Below are 22,311 nucleotides of genomic sequence, written 5' to 3' on the forward strand. Positions count from 1 at the left end.
CCTGGACTTAACCACATTGTAAGAAACTGTAGGAGTTATGCATCTGGCACTGAGTTCTGCTGACAATGTGATCCTCTGCTTACTGGCTGGTGACCTGGGGGAGGAGGGGGGTCTGGATGACATAGTACCAGGAGGACCCCTAAGGACTGGCCTTGGAGTTCCTTTGTGTATCATAGCCATCATTGTGTTTGGGGAGCTTGCCTCCATCTCTCCCAGATCAGCATGAAGCCTGACTTCCTGATTGTAAACTTGAGAACTATCTGGTCTTGGAGGACAATCACCTGGGCTGGAGGCAAAGCACACTAACTACAGATAAAAGCTGGCCGTTGCTTCATATTTAGCACCAATTTTATTAAGCTAGTTGCTTGGCCATGCCCAGCTGGGCAGAAAGGAGGGGAGGGGAGCTTCCCCTAACAGCACACCTTGCTCTGGGAGGATGGGATACAGGGCAAAAAAGGATGGTATTATTTCCTGGCAGGAGGTGAGGGAGAATCTGGTCTCTGAGACACAGTACCAATCTGGCCAAGGAGGAGGTATTGGGGCAGTGAATGCACATTTCCCAGGGGTGGCCAGGTACTAGACCCCACAGCTAAATCCCAAAGTAATCCAACTTGGCCTCAAAGCTCCCAGATCCTCCTACCTAGCCTCAAGTGCTGGGCCTACAGGCATGCATCACCATGCCCAGCTAGCCTTGATTTCTTGCCTCAACCTACCCCCACTGACCCCTAGGAAACAACTTCCAGGCCCAGGAATCAAAGAAATGTCCCAGTCATATGACTTTCCTTCCTCTGGGAAGAGGAGGAAGCTACCCATTGCCTAGTTGGTCCTTGTTTGTCACACAACACGAAGGTCACCATGCTGAAGCAGCAGCAAATAGGGTACATGGGACCCCCAATTTCCCTGTAGAATGTCATGTTCTGGGCTGTAAAGCCATGCTTGATTCTGATGATGGCCCATCAGGGTGGGGCAGTGGGTCCCAAAAGGCTAAGACAAACGGATCCTGACCCTGACACTGGAATGGGTCACTAGGGTTCCATAATGCCCCACCCAGGAGCGTGTGTCTCTGCCGTACTGCTCGAAAGACACGTAGCGGATGCCCTTGCCAAAGTTGGTAAAGACGTGAGAGACCTGTGGGAGAGGGAGAATCTGTGAAATTCTCTTCATTGTAACAGAGATCAGCAGCAAAAGCCCCTTTATTTCCCCTGTGGTTGCATAACAGGTGGTGATGAGAAAGTTGTAAGGTTTTGTTATTTGGGCAGTGCAAGTATTTGAACTCAAGGCCTTGCACTTACTAGGCAGATTCTTTATCACTTGAACCACAACCCTCCCTCCCCCAGCCCTTGCTTATTTACTTTTTTTTTTTTTTTTTTTTGTCAGTTGTGGGGCTTAAACTCTGGGCCTGGGCACTGTCCCTGAGCTCTTCAGCTCAAGGCTAGTGCTCTACCATTTGAGCCACAGCGCCACTTCTGATTTTCTGGTGGTTTATTGGAGATAAAAGTCTCAAGGACTTTCTTGCCTGGGTTGTCTTTGAACTGTGATCATCAGATCTCAGCCTCCTGAGTAGCTCGGATTACAGGCATGAGCCACCAGTGCCTGGCTAGGATTTTACTTTTGCCCAGACCAGCTTCATACTATGATCTTCCTTCCTCCACACTCAAGTAGCCGGAATTATAGACAGGAGCCATCATGCCCAGCCCCACATGATACTGTGGCCTTTTTGTTTTTTAAATGGGATCTTTTGGATGCTGTATCTGTGTTTTGGGGGTAGTGAGCGAAGGAGAGCAAGAGTGGAAACGAGAAGCCATGGAAAAGTTTATCTCAAGTAGTCATGACAACAACAAGCTTGGGAGCCAGCCTGGACTTGGATGGAGCCCTGTGCACCTAAATGTGACCTTCATCATTTGCTGCCCTCCATTTGCCTCTGTTTCTTCAACTTAAGAATGGAGATAGGCTTTAGTTTACCAATGCATTCCAACACTTTTAGCAGTGTTCTGCATACACAGCAGTTAATAAATGTTAAACACCTGGGTTGTTTTAGTAAAACAATGAATCTGTCATGCAATTAAAGACTGGATAATCAGCAGAGCTATTACTACAGAGAGCCAGATATCCAGATAGCAGAGCTATTACTACAGAGAGCCAGGATCTGGGCCCGGAAAGGTGACAGGATGGGAAGGGGCCTGAGGAGCAGGTCAGGGATGAGCAAGCGGGCCAGGGATAAGCAAGCAAGGCTCTCCAGACCCACCTGTCTGCAGCTCCTCTCAGTCCACTGAAGGACGGGGTTGGGTGAGGCCGAGAACTTGACCACTTCGTTTTCGTACATGTCCAGGAGGCGGACGCGAAGTCGGTAGATGCAGCCGCAGTTCTCTCGGGCACCCCACCTGCCAGGCGGCAGTGAGCCTGGGTGCCCCTGCCACCCAGCCAGCTCTCTGGGTTGGGAGGACGTAGGCTGAGGGTTGGGCTTTTCTGAATGAGAATGAAGGCCCTACCTAACTACATTTGTTGAGTTCTAAGTACCTCTGAGGTGCAGACCTTGGTCCTAGGAGGTGGGGCAGAGTGGGGAGATAAGCCTGGGAAGCTTGATTAGGGGACAGCCCCTGCTGTGGGGCAGAGCTGTCTCTCAGGGGTGGAATCTGGCTGGCACTGGATGGCTATGTCTGGGCTCATGGCTGTGGCGCTATGGGGTGGGGCCACGCCCAAGGGAGGAGCCTGACAGGCATTGGATGGCTAGACCCTTGAGTGGCTATGGTGCTCTGGGTGGGGCCGCCCTCAGGGGAGGAGCCTTGTAGACATTGGATGACTAGATTAGGGGGCATGGCTTTGGGTGGAGCCATACCCAGCGGACAGGCCTCAGACATTGGATGGCTGCCAGGGGGCGTGGCTATAGCATGTGGGGGGGGGCACACCCAGGGGAGGAGCCTCACAGATCCTGGACCACTAACTCAGGGGACAGTCCATAAGGCCCTCTCGAGCAGGACCTCATACTCATGGAGTGGGGTAGGGAAGCTTGGTGATCTGCAGAAGTAACCAGAGTTCAAGGAAAAAAATGCTTTGGGGATGCTCCTGCAGGCACTGGTAGAAGGGAGCTTGTTGGAAGCTCATCCTAGGCTCTGAAGCCACTCCTCCACCCCAGCTGTGCCCCTTGGAGCGTCAATTTTCAGGGCATAGTGGTTTTGACCCTTTAGAAGTCTTGGCATCTTCAAGCCTTCACAGTCTCTGCTGAGCCTAGGTAATAACTATCAAGACAGTGAGTAGCCCTGTGGACAATGGAAGGAGGGAACGCTTTGCCTGCTGGGAAGAGGTGAAGAGGAGTGTGGGGTGGGGCTCTGGGGTCACCAAGGTTCCTCCCCTCCCTGGCTGGGGACTCACCAGCACTTCCCCCATAAAAGGTGCTCAGTATTAGTTCAGTACCAAGGTGCTGATAGGGGCTGGAGCTGAGCCCCCACAGCAACACACTGCTGTTGCTTCTCACCAGTCAGCCACGCAGATTTCGATCTGGGCGCTATCCAGCAGCTCCTGCCATACCCCTTCCATCACTAGGTCTACAAGCTGCCTCTTGAAACACCATCTGGGAAGAGAGCTGTGCTTAATCCAGGTATTCATTCACCGCCAAAAATCACCTCCTCCAGAAGCCTCCCCTGATCACTCTGTCTAAAGGAGCCACTCAGGACTTGCTGTGTAGGGCAAGAAGATGGTGCATCTTCCCGTGGCTTCTTGGATCCCCTTTCCTATCCCTGCTCTCACTCCTAGAGGCCGACTTCCATGTTTACCTGCCTCTGATGTATGTGGGGAACCAGATGTGAATACAGATAGAGGAGTACACAGTGAGCAGAGAGTTTAGAAAGCTTCCAAAGCACAAGCATGGCCTAAATGACCTGGTCTCCCTTCCCTCTGTTTCCTGATGGGTCAGCCAATGGCAAGCTCTGGCAGAGATGAGAGGGAGGAAAGAGAGGAAAATCTATGTATTAATTTTCTTCTTGGTCTGTTCCAAGGGACTGCTGTATCCCTCAAAATAAAAGGACACAGGATTGGGGACTTCATCAAATTAAAAAGCTTCTGCATAGCAAAATTAAACAAAAAATTGCCAGGGGCCAGAAGCATGAGTCAAGTAGTTCAACACTCTGAGTTCAATTGACAGTACCAGAGAGGAAAGGAAAAAAACCACAGAAATAAGCTGTCAATCTTCCCTTGTACCTCTGGCATACAAAACGGTGCCAGGATCCAGATGTCTGACAGACCCTCGACAAGTATTTGCTGAATAAAGGAGGAAGGTGAAAGGAAGGGAGGTAAAAGCAAATATTTGAACCCAAAAGTAGGACCCTTACCCCAGGCATGAGGATAGGACACTCACTCGAAGGAAGTCACAAAGCAGGTCTGAGAAGGAGCCCCTGGTACGAGTGTCAGGTTCTTTTCCACGGCCCAGCCATTCCCACCGTGCTCCACCTCCCAGCCTCTGAAGCCCTCTGAAAACACAAGAAGCTTGAAGATAAGCCAAACGCCGCCTGCCAAACTCACTCAACAGCGCTCCCCATCTGCCTCACCCACAGGCTTCTCCCCAATCCTCCTCCAGGCTTCCTAGCATCCTGTGTACCTGATACTGAGACCAGATCCTGGACCCAGTAGTTCCATCCGGCCCCAAGCTCCACCCCCTGAAGTGCCCCGCCCACTCTGCTTGCTCGCCCATTGGCTCCTCCCACTGGTTCTCTCTCTAGGGCTGGCCACGCCCACTCATTCAACTTGATCTCCCAGGCTCCTCTCATTAGTGACATCTTTCTAGGAGTCCGCTAGGCCCACACACACAGCTTGCACCTCTGGTGCATTGCTTATCTCTACAGGGATGGGCACGCCCACTCCACTAGGCCGAGCCCCCGACTCCTCCTATTGGTCACATCGCTCCAAGAGTTGACCACGCCCATCCACCGTCCCTCATCGCCCTCTCCAGCCCCGCCCCCTCTCCAGGCTCCACCCTCGCCGCAGGAATTGAAGATGAGGTTGCGGCCCAGCGGCGCGCGCAGGCAGAAGCGCGCCAGGGCGCCGAGCGGGAACTCCTCCTGGTCCTCGCCCTGGGACGGGCAGCGCTGGGCCAGGGCGTAGAACGCGCGGCCCTCGGCGCTGCGGTCTCGAGCAAGCTGCAGCAGCCACACGGAGGGGCCGTCCACCACATCGCGCCAGGCTCGGCACACCAGGCGGCAGCGGGTCACCAGGGCGCGGGGCGGCACGTGGCTCAGCACCTGCACCAGCAGCTCTGGGGGCAGCGAGTCCAGGGCCACCGGCGGCTCCATGGACGGCCGCTGCTGCCGCCGCCGCAGCGAGGGCCCGGCGCCCATCGTCCCGGCCGCCGGGGTCCTGCAGAATGGAGAAGGGTGGGGGGGTCAGCGCGGGCTGCCCATGGTCACTTGGCCTATCCAGCAGGTTCTCGGGCCACCAGACGGGGTGTCACGGTCTATAGAGCCACGGACCTGACTCCCATCATCTGGCCGTGAGCAATGGTTGAGAGAGAGCGATTGATCTTCTGCTTCTCCCCTTCTACTGGCAAAAGCCCCCTCTCCAATGTCTCTCTGTCCCCAGCAGGCCAATCAGTTTCTATCTGAGCACTTTACTGACCATGAACATCTGAAGATTTGTTAAGAAGCAACTTAAAAGACTTTTACTGGCCTCATGGCTGTTATCCTACTTAGGAGGCTGGATGTGAGGATGGAAGAAAAGTCCATGAGAGTCTTATATGTATCTCCAATTACCCACCAAAAAAAGCTAGAAATGGAGCTGTGGCTCAAGTGGTAGTGCCAGCCTTGAGAGAAAAAGCTCAGGGACAGTGCCCAGCCCCTGAGCTCATGCCCCAGAACCTGAACAATAAATACATAAATATAAACATACGTACAAACATACACCCTTCAGTGACTAGCTACCACAAAGCATACTGAGATACTCATTCCACCTTAATTCTCCGAGGCAGAACAATCAAGTAAGAAAAGCATGGAGCTGGTCCCACTGGGACTGTCTGGACCAATAAGATGTGCACATGTGGACTGGGAATGTGGCTCAGTGGTAGAGTACTTGTCTTGTATGCATGAGGCCCTGGGTTCCATTCCTCAGACCACTAAGCAGAAGAAGCTGGAAGTGGTGCTGTGGCTCAAGTGGTAGAGCACTAGCCTTGAGCTGAAGAGCTGAGGGACAGTGCCCAGGCCCAGAGTTCAGGCCCCACAACCGACAAAAAAATAGATGTGCACATGTACAATGAGTACAATGAGATGTGTACAATGAATTCTAATCTCTCAAGACATGGACATTACCTTTCCTCCAAAAGCTTCTCCCCTTCCTAGTCAGCCCAAGGCAACCACTGATTTGCTTTCTGCTCCTATAAATTCAATACCCTTAAACAGTCTCAGCTGGGTGTCAGTGGGCATGCCTATAATCCTAGCTACTCAGGAGGCTGAGATCTGAGGATCACGGTTTTGAAGCCAACCCTGGCAGGAAAGTCTTTGAGACTCTTTTTTTTTTTTGGGGGGGGGGGGGTCCGTTGTGGGGCCTGAACTCTGGGCCTGGGCGCTGTCCTCAGCTCTTCAGCTCAAGGCTAGTGCTCTACCACTTGAGCCACAACGCCACTTCTGGCTTTTTTCTTTTTGCTTATGTGGTGCTGAGGAATCGAACCCAGGGCCTCATGCATGCAAGGCAAGTGCTCTACCACTGAGCCACCTTCCCAGCCCCTCTGTGAGACTCTTATCTCTAATTAACCACCAAAAAAGACAGAAGTGGAGGAGTGGCTTTAGTGGCTGGATACCAGCTTTGAGTGAAAAAGCTAGGAGACAGCTCACAGGCCCTGAGTTCAAGCCCCAGGAACAGAACAAGGAGAAAAAAAAAACAACGAGGGGGGGGGTAGGGGTGCTGGGAATGTGTCTTAGTGGTAGAGTGCTTGCCTTGCATTCATGAAGCATGAAGCCCTGGGTTCAATTTCACAGTACCACATAAACCAAAAGCTGGAAGTGGAGCTGTAGCTCAAGTGGTAGAGTGCTAGCCTTGAGCAAAAGAAGCTCAGAAGTTCAGGGACAGCCGGGCGCTGGTGGCTCACGCCTGTAATCCTAGCTACTCAGGAGGCTGAGATCTGAGGATCGCGGTTCAAAACCAGCCCGGGCAGGAAAGACCGTGAGACTCCTATCTCCAATAAACCACCAGAAAACCGGAAGTGGCGCTGTAGCTCAAGTGGTAGAGCGCTCGCCTTGAGCTGAAGAGCTGAGGGACAGCGCCCAGGCCCAGAGTTCAAGTCCCACGACCGACCAAAAAAAAAAAAAAAAAGAAGTTCAGGGACAGTGCCCAGGCCCTGAGTTCAAATCCCAGGACTGGCAAAAACAACTAACAACAATAATAACAAAATCTAACCAAGTTCTTGCTATACATCTCAGGCTGGTTTTGAGCTCCTGATCCTCCTGTCTCAGTCTCCCCCTCAGTGCTGAGATTACAGGTATGATTCACCATGCTTGGCTCTAAGTGTAATTATTAGAGTTGTGCAAGTCATCACTTTATAGCCTCACTGTTAAAAAAAAAAAAAAAAAAGCCGTGGAAATTGGAGCAGGGCACTTTAAGTGTTTTTCCTCTGCAAGCTGTCACAGTACCATTTTTATACAGTAGAGGGAGCCAGAGGCAGGGACTGGGCTTCTGGGCAGTTGTTTCCCCAGCCTAGATCCAACCATAATCCAAACTGCTTCAGGCTGAGGTTTCTGTAGCATGGACAAGTTTCTCCAGCACCTGGCTTCTGCAATAAGTAGCAGGCAGCAGCAGTACATCACAGCTGCAACATTTTTCCTGACCTCTTAGAGAGCAGGCTTCCAGCATATTCCATCCCATGGTTTCCTTGGTCCTTTGGTGCAGTTGCTTAAGCCTTCTCCAGCAAAGTCAGGATCTCAGCCTGATTCTGTCCTTTCCAATCTCAGAACAAGGAACGGTGTAATTGCTTTTTCTTTTGGGGTTTCTGTTTTCTAGATTGGCCCCAAACTCTTTGCTCCTGTCTTGATCTCCCAAGTAGCCAAGACTGCAGGCAGCTGTCACCACACTCAGCATTATACCTGATGCGCTCATTATTTTGTAGCAGCCAATCCCTTTCCTCAAATCCTCTTAAATTAGTTACTTTATTTCAACATTCTAATTTCAGATGACTGTATGCTTTCAGTTTCCTGATTGGGCCCTGAATGACAAACTAGAGCATGTATTTTCCCAACCTCACTTCCTTCCTTCTGCATAATGTCTGCGTGATTCATCCGCATTGTTAGATGTATCTTTCAGGAGTTCATTCCTTTCTTTTTTTCCTTGCTGAGTAGTATTCCATCCAACAGCTAAATTACAATGTGTTCATTCACTTCTCATGATGAGTATTCGGTTTGTTCCCAGTTTGGAGCTATTATGAGTAAAGAATTATGATCGATCTTGTACAAATGTGTATGTGGACATAGGTCTACATTTCTCTTGAGTGAGCATATAGGAGTGGAATTCTTGGGTCACAGGAAATGGCCCACAGTTTTTATCCTGGTCAATCCAGTTGTGTTCTAACAGGAATGAATGAGAGTCATGCTTGGCATTGACAATCTTTGAAGAATTGTACACAGAAGCCGGGTACCAGTGGTTTACATCTGTAATGCTAGCTGATCAGGAGGCTGAGATCTGAGGATCACTGATTCAAAGCCAGCCCAGGTGGGAAAGTCCATGAAACTCTCTTATTGCCAATTGACCAGGAAAAGGCCAGAAGTGAAATTGTGGCTCAAATGATAGAAGGCCAACCTTGAAAAAGTTAAGGGACAAAATGGGCATCGATGGCTCACGCCTGTAATCTTAGCTACTCAGGAGGGTGAGATCTGAGGATTGCAGTTCAAAGCCAGCCCGGGCAGGAAAGTCCATGAACTCTTATCTCCAATAAACTGCCATAAAACTGGAAGTGGTGCTGTAGCTCAAATGGTAGAGCTCTAGCTTTGAAGAAGTGAGGGACAGTGCCTAGGCCCAGAGTTCAAGCCCCATAAACAAACAAACAAACAAAAAAAGTTAAGGGACAGTGCCCAGTTCCTAGATTCAAGCCCCAGGACTAACACAAATAAACAGAAAAACCCTAGGAGTGGGGCACCAGTGGTTTATGCCTTTAACCATAGCATTGTTTCTCAAAGCCAGCCCTGGCAAGAAAGTCTGTGAGGGAGGGGGGTATAATTGGGTGGGGGGAGGGGGGTAAAATTGGGTGGGGGGAGGGGGGAGGCAGGGAAGGGAAGTGAAGGGTAAACAAAGGAGGAGGCTGCAATGCTTGGTAAGAAATGTATGCATTATCCTGCCCATGTAATTGTAGCCCCTCTGTACAGTATGTTCTCAAATAAAATAAAATACAATTAAAAAAAAAAAAAAAAAAGAAAGTCTGTGAGACTCTAATCTCCAATGAAGGACCAGAAAACCGGAAGTGGTGCTGCACCTCAAAGTGGTAGAGTACTAGCCTTCAGCGAAAAAGTTAGGGGCAAGCGCCAGGCCCTGAGTTCAAGCTCTACCACTGACCAAAAAAAAAAAAAAAAAAAAAAAAGCCTAGTACTGAAGAGAGAGAGGTGGGAGGGGAGAGAGAGATTATGGACATGTAGCAACTCCAGTACTCACAGTGTTGGTAAAATTTGGTGAGGGCCCATGGCAAACCTTTACTGTCTTTAGGAGCCCATGGCTATGATTAGCAGCAGCTCTGGCTCATGTGGGGCCTCCATTTGGGGGCCAGGAAACCCTGAAGTATGAGAAGAATGTGGGGAGGGGAGAAGGCCAGATAAAGTAGTGTAGGAACAAAAGCTGTTCCTAAGGCACCATGGAAGCCATATAAATAATTTGAAAAAACAAAAACATGGGCTGGAAATGCGGCTTAGTGGTAGAGTGCTTGCCTAGCACACATGAAGTTAGATTCCTCAGTACCACATACACAGTAAAAGCCAGAAGTGGCGCTGTGGCTCAAGTGTTAGAGCGCTAGCCTTGAGCACAAAGAGGCTTAGAGACAGTGCCTGGGCCTTGATTCAAGCCCCACAACTAGCAAAAAAGAAAAAGAAAAGAAAGAAAGAAAGAAAAAAATTCTTACTTCGAAAATTTACCCACGGTAGAGGTAGAGTAGAAAGAAGACCCCAATAACAGGGAATACTCTTAAGGTGATGAAAAGAGTTCCTTCAGGCCTTCACTGGTGGTTCATGCCTGTAATCTTAGCTATTCAGAAGGCTGGACTCTGAGGATCGTAGTTCAGAGCCAGCCCAGGCAGAAGAGTCTTTGAGAGACTCTTATCTCAATGAACCACTCAAAAACCGGAAATGGTGTTGTAGCTCAAAGTGGTAGAGTGCTAGCCTTGAGCACAAAGAGGCTCAGGGACCGCACACAGGCCCTGAGGTCGAGCTCTACAACCAATTACAACCACCAAAAGTCTCACAGACTTCCCTGCTCGGGTTGGCTTTGAACAGTGATCCTTAGATCACAGCTTCATAAGTAGCTAGTAGGTGTGAGCCTAAGTGCCTGGCTCTCAAGCAACTCATCGTCTTAATTTCCTTTCATTTAAAACATGGTCCCTAAGGGGCTGGGAAGGTGGCTCAGTGGTAGAGCGCTTGCCTTGTATGCCTGAGGCCCTGGGTTCGATTCCTCAGCACCACATAAGCAAAAAGAAAAAAGCCGGAAGTGGCGCTGTGGCTCAAGTGGTAGAGTGCTAGCCTTGAGCTGAAGAGCTGAGGGACAGCGCCCAGGCCCAGAGTTCAGGCCCCAGGACCGGACCCCCCCCAAAAAAAAATATGGTCCCCAAGCCGGGTGCCGCTGGCTCACGCCTGTAATCCTAGCTACTCAGGATGCTGAGATCTGAGGATCAAGGTTCAAAGCCAGTCCGGGCAGGAAAGTTTGTGAGACTCATCTCCAATAAACCGCTAGAAAACCGGAAGTGGTGCTGTGGCTCAAGCAGTAGAGTGCTGGCCTTGAGCTGAAGAGCACAAGGACAGCGCCCAAGCCCAGAGTTCAAGCCCCACAACTGACAAAAACAAAACAAAACAAAAAAATCCCTGGTCCCTGCCCTTCCCATTTTTTTCTTAAATATAGATAAGTATTTAATATATATATTTCTCTCTCTCCTCTCCTCTCTCTCCTCTCCTCTCTCTCTCTCTCTCTCACACACACACACACACACACACACACAAACACAAACACACACACACAGCCTTGTGCATGCCAGGAAAGCTCTCTACCACTGAGCTATGTCCACACCTCTTGTGGGTATTTTTCCATTTATTTATGTATTTATTAATATACACTGGTGGTATGGGCTCATAACTCTGGGTCTGATGTTTGCTAGACAGACACTGTACCACTTGAGCCACACCCCCTCACCCTTTAGGCTTTACTTTTCCAAAAGGGTCTCCCACCTCCTCCTCCACAGCTAGGATCACAGACTTGCACCACTACATTTGGGGCATTGATTGAGAGGGAGGTCTCCCTAACTTTTTGCCCAGTGTGGCCTCAATCTCTACCTCCAGAGTAAATGGGATAGCTGGGATTACAGGCATGTACCACCCTGCCTTCCCAGCTAAGAGGTTTTATATTATTTTTAATCTTGGGGGGGGTGGAGTTAAGGCAGGCTCATCTCTACTGATTTAACAACCACATGATTGGATAATAATATGTTGTTTATATACTTAGGAGTTTTATTCATTTTTTATTTAATTATTTTTGTCAGTCGCAGGGCCTGAACTCAGCCTGGGTGCTGTCCCTCAGCTCTTCAGCTCAAGGCTAGCGCTCTACAACTTGAGCCACAGTACAACTTGTGGCTTTTTCTGCTTATATGGTGCTGAGGAATTGAACCCCTGGCCTCATGCATGCAAGGCAAGCGCTCTACCGCTGAGCCATCTTCCCAGCCCCAAGGGTTTTATTTTTAAAGTATATCCTTAAGCCAGTGGGTTCTGGGGACTCATACCTGTCATCCTAGCAACTCAGGAGGCTGAGATCTGGGAATTGTGGTTCTAAGCCAGCCCAGGCAAGAAAGTCCTTGATAGTCTTATCTTCAATTAACCACCAGCTGTTAGTGGAGCTGTGGTTAAGTTGTAGAGTGCCAGCCTTGAGAGAAAAAGCTCAGGGACAGAGCCGAGGCCCTGAGGTCAAGGCCAGCACCAGCACGTGTGCACACACACGCATACGCATGCACATGCACATGCACACGCAAGCACACGCGCGCGCACACGCACACACACACACACACACACACACACACACACACACACGTTTATTTTTAGTTTTTCAAATTCCAGATCTGACGTGGAAGGAACAAGCCGGAAAACATTTTAAAACATTTTCCTGAATGTTACAATGGTGACTTTGAAAAACAGAATTTAAACCAAGAGTTGCGGCCACAGTTGTTAAACCCAGATGAGGCCCCCCTCCCCTACCCTCCCTCCACACACACTCCCGCCCTTCTTCCTTTCCTCCCTCCCTCTTTCCCTCTTGGGAGGGAAGATTTTTGCAACTTGCCAGCAGAAGAAATACACAAAGCAGCTCCGGGTTGAACACGTGTTGTTTGGGGCATTTGGATTTGTGTGTTTCGGGGTTCTCTCCCACACACACATACACCCCAGGACCTGGAAAAGGGGGCCGGTGGCTTTAGAAAACACGTTTTGCTTTTAGCAAAGCCCTTTGAATGACACTTGAGGTTTTCCAAAGGGCTTTAGAGAGCTCTGGGTTGTGGAAGGACCTGGGAAGGGGTGCTGGGGTACCCGGGGACTCGAGGCTCACCTGGAGGCCTGCTCGGAGGTGGTGGCGGATTCAGATCCTTTCCCCCAATGGTACTCTGGGGGGGGACAATCTTAAGGCTCCCTGGAATCGGCCCGGGCCCCAGGGAGCCCCGAGATCCGGGATTGGTGGGGGACTCCGAATATCCGGGCCTCTCTCGGGGACTTGGCGGCTGCAGGACAGCGCTGGGGGGGGGGGGGGGGGGGTGGAGGCTGCGGGACGCGGTGGGAGGGTGGGGTGGAGGCCGGGCAGGCTCCGGGCGGGCGGCGGTGGGCGTGCTGTGGGCGTGGCCTCCAAGCGCCACGCCCACTTTCCCATCCTTCGCGTCCCATCCTTTCCCACCACCCTGGGACACAGGCTTGGCCACCTCCTCTGGTGAGGCCCACCTTCCCCTAACGACCCTCCCCTTGCCCTGGGCCGGTCCCCCCCCCTCTACACCTCCCTCCCTCAAGTCTCTCTTTGTCACCTCCAAATTGCCTAACTTCAATCAGTGGCTCAGCTGTGAGTCCTCCCTAGGTCTGATTTGAAAGAATCGTATAAAGGGCCCTGCTAGTACTGGGATTTGAACTCAGGGCCTGGGCACTGTCCCAGCGTTATTTTTGTTGTTGTTGAAGTTGTTCAAGGCTGGTGCTCTACCACTTGAGCCACAGCTCTGCTTCTGTTTTTTTGTTTTGTTTCAGGTTTTGTTTTTTTTTTTTGCTGGTTAATTGGAAGATAAGGATCTCACACAGGTTCCTGTCTCTGCTGGCTTTGAACCCTAGGTCCTCAGATCTCAAGCCCCCCTGAGTAGCTGGGATTACAGGTGTGAGCCACTTGGCCCCCTGGCTAATAATAGTAATCATTTTTCTTGTACTCTATTCTTTCAGGTTCTGCTTCTAAGTATTAATTCTATTAATAAACCTAGGAAATTTCAGCAGCTACTTTCAGGGGATTCTTTGATTAATGTTCAGCCAACTCCAGTTTCAACAGCTTTAAGTCTCACTTCGCGGCTTAATTAATTAAACTCCCTGAAATGTTCTGCTTTCACAAAATTGAAACTGTTCAATTTTCTTCCGGAAGCGCCTCAGAAATTTCTCCCAAGCAAAAACCAGCCTAAGCACTTAACGTTTACGATAAATTAAACCACTCACAGTCTTTTAAACATTTACTCAGTGAAAACCTCTTTTATTCATGTTTCAAGTCCAAAGTAATGAATGACTCAATTACACAATTTATATTGGAAGATGTTCATTTATAGAACTCATTTGTAACATTGTCCATGATAGATCCTCTTAATTTTTTTTTTTTGCTGGTCATGGAGCTTGAATTCTGGGCCTAGGCACTGTTCTGACCTCTTCAGCTCAAGGCTAGCGCCACCACTTGAGCCATAGCACCCACTTCCAGCTTTTTCAGTGTATGTGGTGCTGAGGAATGGAACCCAGGGCCTCATGCATGCAAGGCAAGCACTCTACCACTGAGCCACCTTCCCAGCCCCAGATCCTGTTAAACTTAAAGTGACTTTAATACCAATGATTCCTGATTGTTCTTTTATTTTTTCCCTTTTGCTTCAGATATTGAATTGCACTTGAACCACACTCCCAGCCCTTGTTTCTCAGATAGGCTCTCATCTTTTTTTGGCCTGGGCATCTTCAGACACAGATCCTCCTACTGCTGCTGCTGGTTGATTAGAGATAAAAGTCCCACTCACAGACTTTCCTGCCCAGGCTCGCTTTCAACTGTGATCCTCAGATCTCAGCCTCTGATTTCCTAGGATAGCAGGCTTGCCTGGCTTAAGGGAGCAATATCATCTTTTGGGGGGAGGGGTCTGGTCGTGGGGCCTGAACTCTGGACCTGGGCGCTGTCCTTCAGCTCTTCAGCTCAAGGCTAGCACTCTACCACTTGAGCCACAGCACCACTTCCGGCTTTTTTCTTTTTGCTTATGTGGTGCTGAGGAATTGAACCCAGGGCCTCATGGCATGCAAGGCAAGCGCTCTACCACTGAGCCACCTTCCTAGCCCGGGAGCAATATCATTAACAAGAGCAATATTACTAGGAAGATGAGGATATTTGTGACTAGGGATTTGGAGTTAGGAAGGAAACCTAATCCCAAACCTCTAGTTATGAAAAGCATTCTAATTATGAAACAAAACCAAGCAACCCTGCCGAACCCTTTTTTCAGTAGTGCAAACATGGGATCTGGAATGGCATGGGCTGGTCTGTCCCTTACACTCTTTGTTTTTTTGTTGTTGTTGTTTTTTGGTTTTTTTGTCAGTCATGGGGCTTGAACTCAGCCTGGGTGCTTTTCCTCAGTTCTTCAGCTCAGAGCAGACTCTCTACTACTTGAGCCACATTACCACTTCTGGTTTTCTGGTGGCTTTTATTGGAGAGATAAGAGTCTCATGGACTTTCCTGCCTAGGCTGGCTTTGAACCACAATCCTCAGATCTCAGCCTCCTGAGTAGCTAGGATTACAGGCATGAGCCTGGCACCTGGCTGTCCCTTACATTCTTTTTTTTTTTTGGGTCCAGTCGTGGGGCCTGAACTCTGGGCCTGGGTGCTGTCCCTCAGCTCTTCAGCTCAAGGCTAGCACTCTACCACTTGAGCCACAGCGCCACTTCTGGCTTTTTTCTTTTTGCTTATGTGGTGCTGAGGAATCGAACCCAGGGCCTCAGGCATGCAAGGCAAGTGCTCTCCCACTGAGCCACCTTCCCAGCCCCTTACATTCTTTCTGTATTCCATCTCCAGGCTAGAGCCAAATCCCCTGAGGACTATCAAATGTCACCCAGAGTGCTCCTGCCTACTTCATTCCAGCTCCCCTAGCCAGGCCAGCATGAGCAGGGACAGCAACAACAATTCTTTGAGGGTTTGGGGGGGGATGATACTGGTCCTGCCCTAATCCACTGCCAGACTGATTTTTTTTTTTAAATTATGTTTCCATTGCTAGCTATGAAATCCAAGGCCTAAGTATGTACTAGGCATGAGCTCAGTCCCCTCCCAGAAAGGGCAGGAAGATTGGATGTCAAGCTCCCAAGATGGTTGGAGGGAGACAGAGCAAGGGGCCTGCCTGCCTATCCATACATCAGCCCCAGGGGGTAGCAGCTGCCACCTATACTACATGGGGAGGGCAGGTCTTGCAGGTAAATGAGCTCTAACTCAGCCCTCCTTCCATAGCCAGAGGGTAGATTGGGCTGCACAAATTCCAGCCAGGAACATGGATAATATATTCCTTAGGGGCTAGGAATGTGTCTCAGTGATAGAGTGCTTGCCTAGCATGCATAAAGCCCTGGGTTTGATTCCTCAGTACTACATACACAAAAAAAGCCAGAAGTGGTGCTGTGGCTCAAGTGGTAGAGTGCTACCCTTGAGCAAAAGAAACTCAGGGATTGTTCCCAGCCCCTGAGTTCAAGCCCCAGGACTAGCAAATATATTCCTTAGCCGTGTGCTGGTGGCTCAGGCCTATAATCGTAGCTACTCAGGAAGCTGAGATCTGATGATCACAGTTCAAAGCCAGCTCAGGCAGGAAAGTCCATGAGACCATTATCTCCAATTAACCACCAGAAAACTGGAAGTGGCTATGTGGGTCAATGTGGTAGAGTGCTTGCCTTGAGCTGAAGAGCTCAAGAACAGCACCCAGGCCAGAGTTCAAGCACCATGACTCTCTCTATATATACATATATTTTTTACATATAATATATGATATATATATATATATATATATATATATATATATATATATATTACTTAGTTGGGCACCTGGTGTCCTAACCTGTAATCCAAGCTACTCTGGATTCTGAGATCTGAGAATCACGACTCAAAGCCAGCATGGATAAATGTATTCCCTAGTTGGGCAATGGTGCTCCTGGCCTATAATCCTAGCTAGTCAGGAAGCTGAGAATTAGGGTTTAAATCCAGCCTGGGTAGAAAAATCCATAAGTCTCCATAAGTCTCTCTCTCTCTTTTTTTTTTTGTTAGTTATGGGGTTTGAACCCAGGGCCCGGGTGCTATCTCAGAGCTCTTTTGCTCAAGACTAGCTCTCTATCACTGAGAGCCACAGTGCCACTTGTTTTTGAGTGCCTAATTGGAGATGAGTCTCATGGGGACTTTTCTTCCCTGGGCTGGCTTTGAACCATGATCCTCAGATCTCAGGCTCCTGACTAGCTAGGATTACATGCATGAGCCACCTGCGCCTGACTTATCCATGAGACTCTTAACTCCAATTAACCACCTCCCCCCCATAAAAGCAGGAAGTGGAGACATGGCTCAACTGGGAGAGCACCAACCTTGCATGAAAAAAACAAGCAAAAACACAAAGCCTTAAGTTTAAGACCCAGTACTGGCGCACATGTCAATGTGCGCGTGCATGCGCGCGCGCACACACACACACACTCAAAGGTCTGAAGCAGTTTTGGCAAAATATTCAGTTTAGCTGGGAAGGTGGCTCAGTGGTAGAGCGCTTGCCTTGCATGCCTGAGGCCCTGGGTTCCATTCCTCAGCACCACATAAGCAAAAAGAAAAGCCAGAAGTGGCGCTGTGGCTCAAGTGGTAGAGCACTAGCCTTGAGCTGAGGAGCTGAGGGACAGCACCCAGGCCCAGAGTTCAGGCCCCATGACCGGACCCAAAAATAAATAAATAAATAAAAATACAAATGAAATAAACAAGAATCAGTGTTTCTTAAGGATGGGAGTGTGGCTCCAGGTACCATCCTATTTTTTTTCCAATGTCCACGTGGATAATTTTATCTTCACATCTCTAGTTGGTCCTCAGGAGCAGGACTTGATCCCAGCTCTGAAGCTAAGGATCAGATCAGAAATTTCCCCCATACACCAAGAGCAACAGCTGATAGAAAAATATCCAGAATGTGCCAGGCACTGGTGGCTAATGACTGTCATGCTAGCTACTCAGCAGGCTAAGATCTGAGGATCATGGTTTGAAGCTAGCCTGGGCAGTAAGACTCTTACATCCAATAAACTACTCAGAAAAAAGCCAGAAGTGGTGCTGTAGCTCAAGTGGTAAAGTGCTAGCCTTGAGCAAAAAAGAAGCTCAGGGACAGCACCCAGGCCCTGAGTTCAAGCCCCAGGACTGGGGAAAATTAATAAAATTAATAAAAAAAGGCTGCTGCTGCTTGTAAACCCCTAAGTTTTGGAAGGAATCTGAGATCACCACCATATTCCTTTCTCTAATTCCTTTTCAGTCCATCAGAGACTTACCTGGTGGTAGATATTGCTGTTATACCATTCAGTGGGGTTGGGCAAAACAAAGGATTTGTCTGTGATAATCCCGTGGGCGTCTAGAAGCTTGAAAAGGAGTTGGAACATACAATTACTGTGTATTGAGCTCCTCAACTGTGGGAAGAGGAAGCCTGGGCTCACCACTTGTCTTTTGGGGTATCTGCCCTTCTCCTGAATGTCTTCCTCCAAGAGCTTCCTGAGAAGGATCTCTAGACCCTTGGAATCCCATCTGACAGTGTACATCACTGATTGGTACCCCACATGTTTTGTGTTATTTCATAAATAACTAAATTTTAAAAATTAAGACAGGGCTGGGAAGGTGGCTCAGTGGTAGAGTGCTTGCCTTGCATGCATGAGGCCCTGGGTTCGATTCCTCAGCACCACATAAGCATAAAGAAAAAAGCCGGAAGTAGCGCTGTGGCTCAAGTGGTAGAGCGCTAGCCTTGAGCTGAAGAGCTGAGGGACAGTGCCCAGGCCCAGAGTTCAGGCCCCACGACCGGACCCCCCCCCAAAAAAAAAAAAAAGTAAGACATTTTATTAGGGCCAGGCACAGTGGCCCATGCCTGTAATCACAGCTTTTAAGGACATGGGGAAAGATGTTAAATTGAGGCCTTTGTGGGGAAAAAGTTATCAGATTCTCCAAGGTACAAGCAGAAGGACTGCAGCCTCAATCTGATCCCAGGCAAAAATTCAAGATCCTGGGGGGGAGGGGGGAGGCTGGGAAGGGAGGTGAAGGGTAAACAAAGGAGGAGGCTGCAATGCTTGGTAAGAAATGTATGCATTATCCTGCCAATGTAATTGTAACCCCTCTGTACAGTATGTTCTCAAATAAAATAAAATAAAATTTAAATAAAAAAAAATTCAAGATCCTCTCTGAAAAGTAAAAGAAATTAGAGCACTGTGTGTGTGTGTGTGTGTGTGTGTGTTTGCGCGCACGCGCGTGTGCGTGCATGTGTGTGTGGTTAAAGTGCTAGAGCACCAGCCTAACAAGGGCAAGGCCTTGAGTTCAAGCTCTATCACTGAAAAAAAAAAAAAAAAGAATATAGATCTCAGCCTCCTAAGTAGCTAGGATTAGAGGTGTCAACCATCAGTGCCCAACTTTATTATTGTTTTGAGACAGAGGCTCATTATGCAGCCCAAGCCTGTCTGCCAACTCACAATCCTCTTGCCTTACCCTCCCAAGTGCTAGGATTACAGGCATACACAACAGAGCTCAGCAAAGCTTGACCTAATACCAGGTTCAGCGTATCACCTCTCCTTTCTGAATCTCTTTTCTATGAGGTCCAGAAACATTGAAGAAACTGAATTATGTACTCCCAGGGGATGTGCTTGACTTGTAACAAGCGCTCACAACTACATCTTTGCAGGTGCCAAAGGCCACCAGGCTGCAGAGGCGAGACTTGAACTTGAGCGGTTTGACTCCAGCAGGAAAGTTCTTAGCCAATCCTGTGTATTGCCACCTAAGGCAGGAAGCATGTAATCAGACAAGACAAAGTTGGGCCCAAGGCCAGTGTGGTGGACTTGAGCTGCTGTCCTCTGACAGATTTCTTAGGAGATGAGTAAAGGGCTTGAGGTGTGTCTCCTGGTATTCACGACGGATTCCGTCAGCAACCTGACCTTCAGTTTCTCTCTTCAAAGGGTTGCAGGACTGCCAACGCTCACCACTCTGCCACCCTCAGGTAGTTCTGGCCATAAACCCTCCTTCCTCCTCTGGGTCCAGGATCTGCCTCTTGAGGAGGTAGGAGGGTTTGTGGCTGGCTCTTCTGAACCCAGGACTTGGCCCTTGGAGAGTGCGGGGAGCGGGCAGGGGGGTGGAAGGGCTTCACCTGAAGGAGATCATGAAGCAGGTTTGGGAAGGAGCCCTAGGCACGGCTATGATGTTTTCCTCCACCAACCAGCCATCTCCCTTATGCAGATCTAGCCATATCTGGAGGCCTTCGGTTAAATGAAAAGCTACTGGTTCGCTCTGGGGGGTCCACGCAAAAGATCCCAGTAAATTCACTCTGCCCAACCGACCAGTTCCTTTGAGGCTCTCAGCCCAAGCCAGGCCAACAGCTTCAGTGAGGTCCCAGCCCTCCACCCAGAACATAACCCTGCCCACAGCCTCTCCTATTGGCTCCCTACAGTCCCACCTATAGCCACACCCACTTAATTCCTTGTGGTCTGTCCCTAAGCCCTCCCATAGGCTTCCTTCTAGCCCCTCCCTCTCTTAAACCCCAGTTTCTCTAGGCCTCATCCTGGCCCCTTTCACCCATAACTTGAATGCATGCCCACATTGGCTTTTTTTTTTTGTCGGTCATGGGGCTTGAACTCTGGGCCTGGGCACTGTCCCTTAGCTCTTCAGCTATCAGTTACCACAACGCCACTTCCAGTTTTCTGAGTGGTTTATTGGAGATAAGAGTTTCACGGACTTTCCTGCCCTGGCTGGCTTTGAACTGCGATAGGAGTAGCTAGGATTATAGGCTTGAGCCACCGACGCCCGACCACATTGGCTTTTTTTTTTTTTGTCGGTCGTGGGACTTGAACTCTGGGCCTGGGCGCTGTCCCTCAGCTCTTCAGCTCAAGGCGAGCGCTCTACCACTTGAGCTACAGCACCACTTCCGGTTTTCTGGTGGTTTATTGGAGATAGGAGTCTCACGGTCTCTCCTGCCCGGGCTGGCTTTGAACCGGGATCCTCAGATCTCAGCCTCCTGAGTAGCTAGGATTACAGGCGTGAGCCACCAGCGCCCGGCCACATTGGCTTTTTATAACCCCATCCCCTAAACCCCACCCACTTACTCCATTGCAGCTCTGACCCAACCCATCCCAACAGTTTTGTTTTTTTTTTTTGTCTGTCCTGGGGCTTGAACTCTGGGCCTGGGCGCTGTCCAGGGGCTCTTCAGCTCAAGGCCAGAGCTCTACCACTTGAGCCACAGCACCACTTTACTGCCCGAGCTGGTTTTGAACCGCGATCCTCAGATCTCAGCCTCCAGAACAGCTAGAATTACAAGCCCTCGGCACCAACAGCTTTCTTTTAATCTCTACGACTCCACCCACCGGTTCTCCTCAAGCTAGCCTCTACCTCAAGCTCCTGCATGCCCCGCCCATAGCTCCTCCCATATTATTCCTCGCCCCTTATAGCTACAACCCCTGCCTCTTAGCTCTTTCCCTAGCCCCTCCCACCAGCTCCCTTTGCCACACCCACACCGTTCCTGGAGGCCCTACCTCTAGCCCCGCCCACCAGCTTCTGTCTATCACTCCCCTAACTCTTCCCTTCGGCACCTTTTAACCACGCCCCTTTAACGCCCCTTCCACCGCTCCTGCAGGCCCCGCCTCTAACTCCAACCATTGTTCCCCTCTTTAATCCTCGCCCCTCTAGCTGCTCTCACAGGCTTCTTTTAACCACATCTCTTCAATACCCCACCCACCGACCCTCTGACACCTTGGTCTTGGTCCCTGATACAGGCTCCTCAAACCGTGCCCCTTTTAATAACCCACCCCACCCAAGGCCACGCCCACACTCTTCCTTCAACTTCGCCCACTCACCACCCCATCCACCGGCTCCCTGGTGCCACACCCCCTGATTCCGCCCCTAATTTATTCAAACCACGCCCCTCGACAGTCCTATCCCTTCCGAGGATCTGCCCGTGACCACACCCACGTTTTAACCACCCCCACAAACCACTCCACCCGCCAGCTCGCTGGCGCCCCGCCCCAGGCGCACCCAACCACGCCCCCTAGACAAGCCACCCTCCAATGGCATAAGATTACGCCAAAGGGGCGGGTCTCTTTAACCACGCTCCTTCAACACCCCACCCACCGGCTCCCTGGTGCCCCGCCCACAGGCTCAGCGCCCTTGGCTCCCGCAGCCCCACCTTGGCCGCACGAGTTGCGGTTGAGGTTCTGCTGAGTGGGTTGCAGCTGGCGGAAGCGGCCTAGAGGACCGGGCCTGGCGTCGCGGGCGGGGCGTAGGCGGCTGTGGAAGAGCGGCCGCGAGGCGCGGCGGGTGGCGATGGGGTCTGGGGCCAAGATAGCAGCCAGAGCGCCTGGCCATCCACCAGGGCGCGCCAGTCTCACCAGGTGGCATCTAGCCATCAGCGTTTTGGGGGGGGACACGTGGCAGGAGCAGCTCTGGGGGAAACTGGCTCAGTCTGAACGTCTTTTTGGAGTTGCGGTCCGGCGTGGGATTCCGAGTGGCCCGACCACAGTAGGCAGAGATGCCCATGGTGGGCGCGCCTAGACGCAGACTGGGGCTGCAGGTCAGCAAGGATCAAGGCTTCAGGGAACCTGAGAGCCTGCCGGCCACTCGAACCCCGAAGCTGTCAGCTGTCTCCTCACCTCTCCATCACCGGTCTGTCCTCAGATCGGCACCCCCAGCCCACCTT

The 22,311-nt window shown here is 50.3% G+C and overlaps 1 protein-coding gene across 1 annotated transcript; it reads right to left on the reverse strand.

The window, feature by feature from the left end:
- Positions 1-350: 350 nt before the first annotated feature.
- LOC138811292 (F-box only protein 17-like) lies at positions 351-22,272 on the reverse strand. The gene is made up of 8 exons (XM_069999023.1): positions 22,265-22,272; positions 22,043-22,179; positions 21,747-21,945; positions 4,967-5,346; positions 4,352-4,463; positions 3,473-3,568; positions 2,246-2,381; positions 351-1,128 (listed from the first exon to the last, which is right to left on the reverse strand). Exons 1-8 carry the CDS (start codon positions 22,270-22,272, stop codon positions 985-987), a joined length of 1,212 nt encoding a protein of 403 aa, XP_069855124.1. The 3' UTR covers positions 351-984.
- Between the last annotated feature and the right edge of the window lie 39 nt (positions 22,273-22,311).

Source organism: Dipodomys merriami, unplaced genomic scaffold (assembly GCF_024711535.1).
Source record: "Dipodomys merriami isolate MVZ:Mamm:240054 unplaced genomic scaffold, mDipMer1.0.p SCAF_52, whole genome shotgun sequence".
Classification (NCBI taxonomy): Eukaryota; Metazoa; Chordata; class Mammalia; order Rodentia; family Heteromyidae; genus Dipodomys; species Dipodomys merriami.